At 41.0% G+C, this 11,588-nt stretch overlaps 2 protein-coding genes across 4 annotated transcripts in view; one reads left to right on the forward strand and one right to left on the reverse strand.

The window, feature by feature from the left end:
- Positions 1–333: 333 nt before the first annotated feature.
- Positions 334–5,770, reverse strand: LOC111250267 (uncharacterized). 2 transcript variants are annotated; one of them, XM_086987592.1, is made up of 5 exons: positions 5,319–5,770; positions 4,274–4,334; positions 2,495–2,576; positions 1,255–1,552; positions 334–749 (listed from the first exon to the last, which is right to left on the reverse strand). In XM_086987592.1, the coding sequence occupies exons 1-5, from the start codon at positions 5,557–5,559 to the stop codon at positions 718–720; spliced, it is 714 nt and encodes a 237-aa protein (XP_086843718.1). In that variant the 5' UTR covers positions 5,560–5,770; the 3' UTR covers positions 334–717. The 2 variants fall into 2 exon arrangements, with proteins under 2 accessions (XP_086843718.1, XP_022660938.1); XM_022805203.2 differs by having other exon boundaries at positions 1,251–1,552; positions 5,319–5,763.
- A 2,574-nt stretch (positions 5,771–8,344) lies between these two features.
- Positions 8,345–11,588, forward strand: part of LOC111248975 (protein FAM135A) — a 50,844-nt gene continuing 47,600 nt past the window's right edge. The window contains exon 1 of one of the 2 annotated variants that reach the window (XM_086987585.1): positions 8,345–11,507. The gene's annotated coding sequence lies outside the window, so the exon portion shown is untranslated. The remainder of the gene's footprint in view (positions 11,508–11,588) is intronic. The other variant, XM_022802183.2, reaches the window with a different exon arrangement.

The following is an 11,588-nucleotide window of genomic DNA, read 5'->3' on the forward strand; positions in this document are numbered from 1 at the left end:
TCGTAAGAGATCTATTATTTCGTTAAGATAATTATGACGTAAATAGAGTCAACCTAAGAAAAATTCTGATTGGTCGGCCGTGAGGGTGGCAAGCACGAGGAGTGAAATAGCCGTTATTGCATTGCAAATTAGCTTTTCATGACGTAATGAAACTCTGCCTTCAATTAGATTTCATTAGCTAGCCCTTATATGGCGTAGGAAATTCAGATTTTGTAAAAATCTGAATAATTTTTTTAGTGCGTTTATCCCCTAATTGATTTTGATATTCACTTACAACAAGATTATAAAAAGCTTTGTAAAATGGCCTTTCAATAACACGTGACACAAGAGGAATTATAGATTTTTACGACATTTATTCGGTAATGGTCGACTGTATCCTTGTGCCTCGCATACAAAATAATGCCCCATTCAGTCTGTGATAAAGTAAAAAAAAATATGCTAATACAGACAGAATAGAATTGTTGAGAAGCGATCACTTAAAATATACTTTGTCCACATAAAATATACGATAAGGTTCGTAAGGCCCATTAGATACTTCAAAGTTGTATATAAAATAGCTAAAAACCGTTTCGAAATAGCTTTGCGCCCGTCATCAATGGAAATAAGCCCTTAGGGGCAAGGTTGGGCCAATATAGAATCGTCAGAGTTGCTGTTCGTTAACCACATATACTTCGAATTGGTCTTCTTCAGATAGAACGCGATCAAAAAGACTGTTCCTTAGTCGAATTCGTCGCTCCCTATCTTGTAATCTGAAAAGTTAACGGTCTATTAGAATTCTCACTTTTGCATTATCGTAAATATACTCATCTGGTAAATAAATACAAATTAAAACCCATAATAGCCGTACGGTAGTGTTGTGTCGTTTGTAAATGGCCGCCAAAAATAAGTTCCTATTGATTCTGCAAATTTTTACACCTGAAGTGTAACTTGACAAATCGACACTGAATCGGGCCCAAACAATTTATCCGTTATTGCAGGCACTGCTCTTGGTCAGAGCAATGACCCTGGGTCCGTATTTGAATTTTCCCTAAGGTTCCACAGTCACACCTAACGAAGCTGACTGGAACCGTTGTCCATTATTTACACGCATTATACAAGTTAGATAAATATAGTTAAACTGTAAACCAATTCATAATAACAGCATTATTATTGTTGAATAAGACTATACCTAGTTGCACAACTAAAATGTATTTCTTCGTGTGTTATTAATTTCACTGCATAGTATCGTATTGTTTTTTTTTGTTATTTACTTGCGTTGTTTCTCTTCAGCGCTGAGTGTCCACTGGGGTCGGGGTTGGCTATTGCCCGTCTGATCTGTGCGAAGTACTGGAGCTGCACTAATGCCTGAGCATCCAGGCACAGGGTTTCTCTTCTCGTCGATGTCGATCCTTACGGCAATCCTCGTTTCAAGCGGAATCTCTTCCTGTACTGGCGTTACGTTCGACGTCTTGCAGTTATCGTTATTAGTCAACTTGTTGAGAAAAACAGGCTCCATCTGATCGTTCTCGAACAATGTAAAGGAACGTGATGGAAGCGCGGAATGCAATGGAGTCTAAAAATCACAGATTTGTCGAAAAATGTCAGCCAGCTCGTGGCCCTAATTTAATATGCCATCAATCTATAATGCAAAATAATTAATTAGAGTAGCTACTTACCGTGTTGATTGTCTCTAAAGCTAAGATTCGTGCTATTATTGCTAGACATAAAGTAGAAATTACAGTATAACCGTTAGTTCGTTTGCAGTAAAATTGTTTACAAAAGTTATAGCCAGCCCCGCACCACACTAATTATATATTTATACGTTATAGAGCAGGTGGAAGTTTCAATTTTGATCGGTTGAAGGCCAGCTAAACTATATTTAAAGACTACGAAATTATTTTGATTTCGTTTGTATTTCAATACAATATAATGAATAGAGGTGATCTTGTTCATGTATACGGCAAACAACACACTAAATAGAAGGATAGCAGCTATTTCAGATTTCTAAATCGTAATGTGATTTTTCGGATAATTTTGTCCAGTTACCTACCATAATTTTCCACCATTTAAAAGTATAACGTTTTGGATCTAGTTTCAAAGCAACAACACGAGGGTCAGCGTCTTAATCTTTTGGACAGACATCAGCTGTGATAACCTTCCATTGAGTTAAAGGGAACTTGTAGCTATTCAAGAAAATTTTGTATAAGACATTGTCGCTGTCTAATTTTTAGTGGCTTTGTAAAAATTTAAAATAGAGAACACGTTAGTTATATATCACGCATGGTCTGTAATTTCTAACACTACGATAGACGATCGAGTGGATTTCCTTAGATTCAATGAGAGTAGACCGCGAAAACATTTGATTAGTTTATGTTATTGCATTGTATTGTTATTATTGTTGTTATTATACGCACGGTGATATGAGACGTTGCTAGTAATTATACTGCAGGCATTGTGGGTTACATTAAAGAGAACTTTTGGATGTTCTAGAATGATTTATGCGAACGACGTTTACCCTCAGTCTGGTCGAGTCGAATCTTCGCCGGATATGGGCTAGATGCTTGAGTGATTGCCTTTTGAAGTTCCCATCCTTTGACCTTGAATGTAGATGACACGTTAGGAAATATTGGCACCGTATAGATGAATTCTAAAGGGCGGCTTTTCTTAGCCTTAGCCATAATTTTTAGAACTATCCCAATTGTAATGAACGCCGCAACATGTCAATTATCACGTCATTTATCTCTTTATTTTATATAGAAACTATTCTTATAAAGGAGTAGTTTCAACCCTGGGCTTTACGATTTGAGTATTCACCCAGAAATGTGGGACTCGCACCCACGTTTCTCGGCGAATACTTGAATAAATATACACGTCTTCCTTATTTTTTGCTTATAAATCTGGGTGGTGACCATGACAGTTACGATGAGATTTCGGTTTGACTTCATGTACCATTTTCCTTGCCGAATTATATTGATATAATGATTAAATATCTTTTCGATATGCTTAAATATATATGGGCATATCATTCTAGATATGGATAAATTTAGATATATGTATGTAAAAATGGATCAACCAAGAGGCAAACCGTCTATTTGTGGCTCTAGCAATACTAACTGCAAATCAATGAAAGGACATAATCACGATTAAGGTTTCACCTTGTAGGCGATAACAGCATAACTATTGGAACCTGAGTATCAATGAAAGCTAGCCACTAATGCATCCTCTCGAAGAGCGTCGATCTGCTCGAATGTATTATAGTATGAGCCGAATACATACGAAAAACGTCGCTGTGAAAGGAAATTGACTATCCTTCAATTGGCTTAACGACTCTGACGCCGCGTTTATGTATACCGCATCATGCCAATAGAAGCGAGGTGATCGTGACGAAATGTTCAATGCGACGCCGTCTTTTGACTCAGCCAGCCACCCTGTTTGATTCTTGTTCATTGTAACGAGACGCTCGCACACTAAACATTGGTCAATTTCCAGGCCTTCTAAGGCATGTAGACCTGCGCTATCGAGAGACCGGGAGACTCTTAGTATAGATATACAATCAAAAAGCGTTGCAATAATGGCTAAAGTGAAGATAGGTGGTTATAATGTCGAACTCCTTGGTAAATATAAGAGGTTTAGTTATGCGTTTGTATGGCCATAAATATCCGACGCAAATCTTGGACTCGGCGCGAAGATCTTCGACTGTTTAATTCGACTCATTATGTGCTTTTCCTGACTTGATCCTCAACTATCGTTCTGTGTAAACAAACCTATGGAATAACTTTTTGGCACTACGGGAAGATCTTCGTATTTGGGTTTCTTCAATAAATTTACATAACGATAACCCTATCAGCAGTTTCTATGGCTATCATCTATTTATTCTTCCTATTTATCTTCTATTTATTCTTCCTTTTTCGCAACTCTTTTGTGGTCGCCCATCAGTGGTGCACTTGTAGCCAAAGGTAGCCGGCACGCTTTTTTCCTATAATGCCATGGCAACACACTTAGAGCTGTGAATACGTATCAATCCCACGAACCACGCTGCTCCATGGTTAGATTCACTGGATAAATTCGATTTAGGAAAGAACTGGAAACTTTTAGAGCCTCTTGTGAGGCTTCCAATTCACTAGTTCAGCCCTGGGTCAGCTAAAATCCCAACAGCAAAGTTTGGGGACAACGATTTTTGTTGACAATAAAATGAACACCATTTGCGAATTGTGGCATTAAAGAAGCGTGTCTATCTATTAATGGTTCGCCAAACGCGCCCTGTCCATTTGGAATAAGGGGTATTATTACTTACGTTTTACAGCAGATACAAATGGCGGAGCTGAAAGCGAGTACGCCCAGGACCAAGAACAGAGCTGAAATTTAATGCAGAGTTAGCTTTAATTACTACATAGATTCGTGCTATGTCAGAGATGCCTTATTTTCTAAAAATGATTGAATATGGAATGAGAAGCACCTTCAACTTAGATTTTTTTTCTACCAGATCTAGGAGCTTTTGTAAATGAACGCGGTCGAGTCAGGTCCGTACGCTAATAGCGGTCACCAGCTCTTGAATTTCAATATGGGTTATTTGTATGAATAGTAGGCGGCCAGTGAATGGCTAGAAGACCATTTCCTTGTAGCATTGCTGTGCTCGGTATCAAAATGTTTCCTCGGAAATTCGGTGACTGAACAAAGTGGAGAGCACGTAGTCTTCATAAATTTATAGTTAGTCTCCTTATGATCGTTAGTAAACACATAGTAGCGACTGTGCCGACCTGACCTAGGAACCGTCAGCTTATTTGATGTATAGCTTGCGCGTATATGAAAACTCAACGGCAAATCGATTCCTTTTAATATAATTTAGTTTCTTTGTTACTTGGACATACTGAACAATGGGCAATAGTTGTTTTCCTTATAATCCAACAATGTTGATAAATCAGTAGCTAATACTTGAGCAGTTCAGAAAAGAGTGGTAATAGATGTTACACAAATGTTTATCATAACTTGTTTTTTAGCAGAAGTTTCATGTTAGTAGTAATTTGTTTTTTGCAATTGTTAAAATGCACTTTGCTTTTTTTTATAAACGTGAAGTTTCATTTTTGTCTTACGAGTGTTATAGTTCACACATTGTGTACGATGTAATAAAGTATCGGTTGTTAAAATTTAAAAACTAAGTCTTATTAAAATGATAAAACGCCTAATTGTCAAGACATTTTCTTGTTAACACTACTTAGTAAATGTGCTCAATGTGTGTACATATAGTCGTACACATTAAACCATTAACGAAGATGACCTTTACAACCTGAATTTCTTTTTTCGGAAGAAAAATATAGTTGGGCCTTGCCTCAAAAACATACCGCACAAAATGATCGAGCGGTCAGTGCTTTCCTGAATTACTTGTGAATCACGACGTCCAAGGCGGTCTTCGTTATGCTCTTCAGACAATAAGTGATTATTATGTTCTCTCATGTTTGTGGAAAGATGCTTGTAACTATCTTCTTTTGACGGAGTTCTAATGAATATATATTTTCCTTTTTCTTGCAGCCCATTTACTGGGCTTTTACCATCTAATGAGCATTTTAGCATTTTATCGAACATCCTTGACTTTGTTATTAGTGCACAGGGATACGCAATCTTAATTCGATTCGTCCCGTATTTCTGGGCTACTATATCGTCAATTGAAAATCTCCATATTTCACACCAAACACCTGAAACGATGCAAACATTGAGTTCAATGGAGATCGACCGCTGCCTGTTTCGCAGCTTAGGCGCGTCTGTTCGTTGGTGACAACAGCTGACAGCGATAAAACCTGCACAGGGCATAAAGATTCCTTGTGTTTTTACCCTCTCATGGTGGGGTGCTTGCATGTCAATGCTTGGCCAATATAGTAGCTATGATGGTGCAGTGGTAACATGCTTGTCTATTGAACTTAGAGACGTACGTGAAACTGCCAAGCTTGCGTGCTCAAAAAAAGACCTGCTATTTGCAGTAGTTTTTAATAAGAGCGGTAGCACCGAGCGTAAACTCGAAATATTCGTTAGGAATAGCGACTTATTCAAGATAACTAACTTTAAGTAATGGCTTAAATATATTAAGAGTGATGACCATTTTCGTTAAAAACGAGACGTATGAATATCTTTATATATTGTCAGATGTATTTGTTATCGTACGCCATGATTTTTTCCTGTTTAGGCGATCTCATAGGCGATAACTGATATACGAGGAACCTTTTTGAGAAGAGGCCTAAATAAAATCATTCTTTTTTTTTGAGATTATGCGCAATTAACAATAGTTTTACATATTTTTTAAGGCCTATACTACAGAAAACCCTATATATCCGACCACATAAATGGTACTGTTCGATATTTTGTTCTGAACCTTATAATCATCAGGTTCGAATCGCTTAAAATACCCTTTATGGTCGTTGGATTTGGATGACACTCATAACATAGAAAATATTTGACTCGCATAATCTGCAGGTAGAGTTGTGTATACAAACACGGCGCAAATGCGCGCAAAGCTTTGATACGTATTGGTATAGATGAAGTAACCACTCCATTTACAATTAATTTAGACTATGAACGCTTAAGAACAGAAATTTGTGGGATCACAGAACACTGGATGTTTATACAGCAAGCTACACGACATTATATAAACATAATTTTGTAAGATTCGCTCAATATTTTAACCCGACGCCCAGCTATAGCCTTGTAAAGGCAAAAATGTATGTTGCTACATTTATTGTCACTGATGGTGTTTGTCCATCTAAAAACAAGGTAAATTTTTTACCTTCTTTTGAGAAGAAATTGTTGTGAGTGTGTATGCGTAAAAAGCTCAAAGGGTTGTCGTTTGATTTCGACGTGTTTTGCAGTAGTCCAGTTACTTTCGCTAATAAGTGCATACTTAGTTACGGCTATACGGCAACAATAAAATTATGACGCGCTGTTTATGGTAGACGTTTGACGTTTTCCTGCCTAAATACGGTGATTCCTGTCACTGTGGCAGCAAAAGTGGTATACAATAATGGACGCGATTAACAGACTCGTAAGTTAACGAAGTATTTTGGCCTTTATGTCCGGTGTCTCTTTCTTAGTTAAGGACCGCACATTTAAAGTTTTATTTAAAAAAAAAAACATATTCAAATGTACACATGTGTAACAATGCATGATTGAAGTTCTACGTTTATGTTAAACACAGCTTTCTACTAATTATTCTGGTAATATTTGTTTATTCGATAATGAGGTGCAATTCGGATCTTTCATGTATTTGCAGAATTTGCTGCTCAAGGAAAAGTATATGAAAAATTCGTAGGGGCTAGGGTGGGCTACTGCTTAGTGACTCGGGGGGCCCCTAATCTGTTTTGCTGTCAAAGAGGTCTTTGAAAGAAATATGTTCCTTTATATCAGTTGAAAGCTGAATCTAAAAATGATCAATCCAAGTAACTTATACGTTCCTATACCTAAACCAATGTTTCCACAAAACCAAGAAGAAGCAGCGCTTCTCCGTCACTTAAGACGACGCTTAGATAAACGAAGCGACTGCCGCACAGCTGGACAGCCACGTGTATTGTTGTACACTGCAGTACAAATGTACACACATATAAAATTGGCATGTGCAGGTGTACAAGTCAAGCAACATTATTGTTATTATTATCTAGATAATAATAATAATAATAATAAAAGAGAGTGCTGGCCGTATATCTAATGCTTTTCCGATAGTAGCGGCAGCAGTCGAATACAGACCAGACCGAGTGACAAAATCACTATTTACTTGCTGAAATGACTCGTAGAAGTTCGTGCACAATGAAAGGCAATGTGATACTTGTTGCTTTAAGAGATAGTATAGATCAAGCGTAAACTGATTGGAACTGTTGATAAAGAAATTATCAATAGACATCGCAAGATAATTCACGGTGTTGATTCCCTGATGAAGTTGATATTTTGCGCAAAAATTCCTGCGTGCAGCGATGTTAACTGCAAAAGTTTTGGATCTCTCATAGACATGATAGGCATGTCATGACCTAGTGGCCATAACTTGTTAATTACGCTCGATCTGACGCGGAGGGAATATGTCCTATTACCCCGGGGACAACTGATGATTATGCGGTGGAAAGGGTAACTCACTGAAGCTAAGTCTCACTCAGAGCTACGGCAACAAAATAAAAGCTAAAATGAAAGTGATACCGTGGCGCAGGCGCAGACCGAAAAACGAAGAGAAAGAGAGGGAGAAAGCGGAGTTCGCGCGGGCCACGCGATATCTAGATAGTACCGAGAAGGTTAGGTTCACGGTTAAGGTTGCTCTTGCCGTTTGCTTGTGAGCTGCGCACGCTATAGCAGGACCCACACGTTACCAAAACGACCATTGACTTCCTCAACCACTATCATTATTAACGGATGAAGGTAGTGAAAGGTGACATCAGATACATTCATAGCGCGAGGACTGTTTGAAGAATGGCTGAACTCCCGCCGCACTACACTTTACTGCGCAGGTGCGCGCACCGTCGCGCTGCCTACTCCGCACAACATTTAGCGGCGCTATATGTTCTCGGGTAGTCTAGGAAGTACTGCACAGTAAGACCGTTTCGTGCTGTTGGCTAGTAATGGGACTGGACGCGGCCTTGTGAAGGTACCATCAGTAGCTGTCGTTATAAACGAGGGTTATAGCGAAAGAAAGGGCTTTCGGCCAGACGGGAGCCGACGCCGGCGCTCGCGTAGTCGGTTGCTGGATGGGTGAGGGTTGTCGAGACCTGTATGTGCTGCTAAGTTCTTCTATAAACTGAGGTTAAGTTGCTCCTGCTCCTGCTCCTGCTACTGCTTCTGCTGCTGCTGCTGGTGTTGCTAATTTTACATACGGTGCTGGCCTCGTCATCATCAGCTGCATCATCGTCACCGTCGTCATTCTATTAGTTAAGGAAAAATCGTCTGCTACCGTAGCTGTCGCTACGGCCCGGCCAGGCCTGGCCCGGCCCGTGCCTGTGTGTCCGTTGACGTGCCGCGCACTACATTACGATGTGGAGAGAAAGGGCGGGAACGAGATGGTATTTTTTCCCCGACCGTGGATCCCTGCGATGAGGGCAGCAGCAGCCTCCGCCGCCGCGATGTCAGTATTAATAGCGGTGACGACCTGCGAAACGGCGAGTTATTCGGGACAGAGCCGCCGCCGAACAGCAAGCAACCTGCTGACTGCCGCTACTGCTGCTGCTTCAGAGTGCGAGTCATAGCCCGCTAAGACTGGACCCGGTTCAGATGGCTCTCGTTGAGTTAGCTTGTCTCTTGTTAGCCGCTTATCTGGCTGTCCTCTCATTCGGCCATCGCCTTGGATACCAGCAAGGAGCAGAAGAACGTTCTCAACTCGCCAGGCAAGTCGTCTAAGCAAAGCGGCTGTGGCGAAAACAGGTCCTTGTGGGACACCGGAGAGGGCCACTGAGTCGGGAAGCTCTTGATCTGGAAATCGGCCACGGCTTGCTTTAGTTGATACGGCAACAAAGATACAAGAAGGCGTAGGGCCAGTAAAGAACGACAGCCAGGACAGCAGAAAGCTGCGATAGTTCTGTTTACCTTTTCCCTTTTTCAATCACCTTCATTCAGTCATTCAGCAAAACGAGCTTACACGAGTTCTCCACGAAGACAACGACTCACTTAAATCCCAAGGCAAGTGTTGGCCTTCCAAGACAGTGGATCAGAGAAAGTGTCAGTGTTTGGTGGCGCCTCAGCTTGACCTGTCTTCAGTCACAGCCCGTTTATCTATTTTAAGCAAAACATTATGATGCTCTTCAAGTCGCCCACGTCATTATCATTACCATAATCGCCATCCTCGTTCTACAAATAGCATCGATAAAGCATTCCGCAACGAGCGCTTGTCCTTTTTACTGGCTCTGCCGGTGTCGCATGTTCATTAGTTCGCGCTGTAGGTTCACTGCCCAAAATCACTAATCGATCAAAAAGAAGAAAAAAGACAGAGATTGCATTGGACATAGTCGGCTTCGTGGATGCCGACCGACGCAGCCGTCGACGATCTAATCCGCGGAAACGTTTTTAGGGAAAAGTTTTTAGGGCGCTTCGACGTTATCAGGCTTTCCTTATTGTATGTGTTCCTTGCTTGAAATTCAATTTTAGGCGTGACACCTCGTTCGTGTATTGCTGCCCGGGCGCGATCTCCTTTCCTAAACCGTAGATTCAAATGTGCGTGGATTTTGTGCATTCCTTTACGATGAGTCCTGCGGTTTAGCTTCCCTCGATCGTGCCTATCAGCGGAAGATAAGTTAAATCGTTTTTTCTTCAAAGAAAAACAAGAGACAGGGAGAAAAGCAGCCGTTGTATCCTATCCGGGGCCCGTCATGGCAGACCTGTCAGTACTGCATTTATCACAGATAATTTTTCATCTACGCTAATATATGTCCAATCCGTCTAAACGTGATGCTCTCATATGGCCTTGCGCACGCCAAACTGGCATGTCAGTATTGAATTTGTAGGCTCCTTTTCGTGAGGTTGCGTGACGAACGCGTATGCGAGATAGTTTCGTCCACAACGTTCAAAATCGATCTCAGTGTACCATGCAATATCATTGGCGCCGTCCTAATGTGTGCAAAAAGGCCCCATTGTGAAGAGGTGACGACGATGTACTCCGGGGCGTGTCGTGTTAGTTTTCTTGGAGAACGCCCAGGCCGATCATAGGCCATGAGGTACACCCACCTCAAAGTGGACCTTGTAGTAAGTAGTATCAGCCATTCATTAGCAGGGCTAAAAAAAGCGTGCTACTATTAGATAAAACTTGGCCACAGCAATATCCGACGAATGATCGACGAGTCAAAGAGGTGTCAATCGAAACTAGAGACAAAGCGTCAGCACAACGCTTACGACACCGTAGCTTTCGCTAAGCTAAGAAGAAGCTGGAGTGAGCTGCGCGCTGGATACATCTACTCCCATAGTTGGCGCCGCTAAGGGCACTGTCTTCACCATTACTGCTAAGGCCACGGGACAGCCGCATCCCGGAGGCTCTGGGTGCATCGAAAAAGCATGCTGGCACTATGTCGAATGATCAGACCAGTGGCCAGCCTGGTCCAAGAAGCATAGGAGTGCAACAGAAAACGACGATGGTGTCGGACATACCTAATCGCCTAGAATAGACTACATTCGGTTCGAGCCGGTCAGTGCAGGAAAACAAAGGAAAGGGCGAAAGTCACAGAGCGAGCAAAGGAAAAATGAATAGAAAGTCTGCGTCGAAAGATGAAGATTTGACAAATAGAACTGACATAACGGACAGAGAAACCGGATTGGCCGTACCTATTTCGCCATACACAGCTGACAAAAATATGAATACAGTATTATTAAAGGGGCCCAATCTGAGTGTTTGTTTGCATGCTCAAACCCTACGATAGTAGGATCATATTGTTATTAAAGTTACGATCTCGCGCTATAACGTAACAGGCCAACTGCAGTCCTGAAGTTAGCCGATTGTGTTTTGCAGTTCAGAACGGTTAGCCAAGTTATCAGCAAAAAAGCATCTCGGCATTGCTGCTTGTACTCGCTACAAGCAGCCTATTTCGGTGAGTAAGAAATAAAGCGGTATTAACTAGCAGTAAACAAACGTATGCGAACATATAAAAACTAATATATATATATATATA

This window comes from Varroa destructor, unplaced genomic scaffold, assembly GCF_002443255.2.
Source record: "Varroa destructor unplaced genomic scaffold, Vdes_3.0 BEIS01000004.1, whole genome shotgun sequence".
Lineage (NCBI taxonomy): Eukaryota > Metazoa > Arthropoda > Arachnida > Mesostigmata > Varroidae > Varroa > Varroa destructor.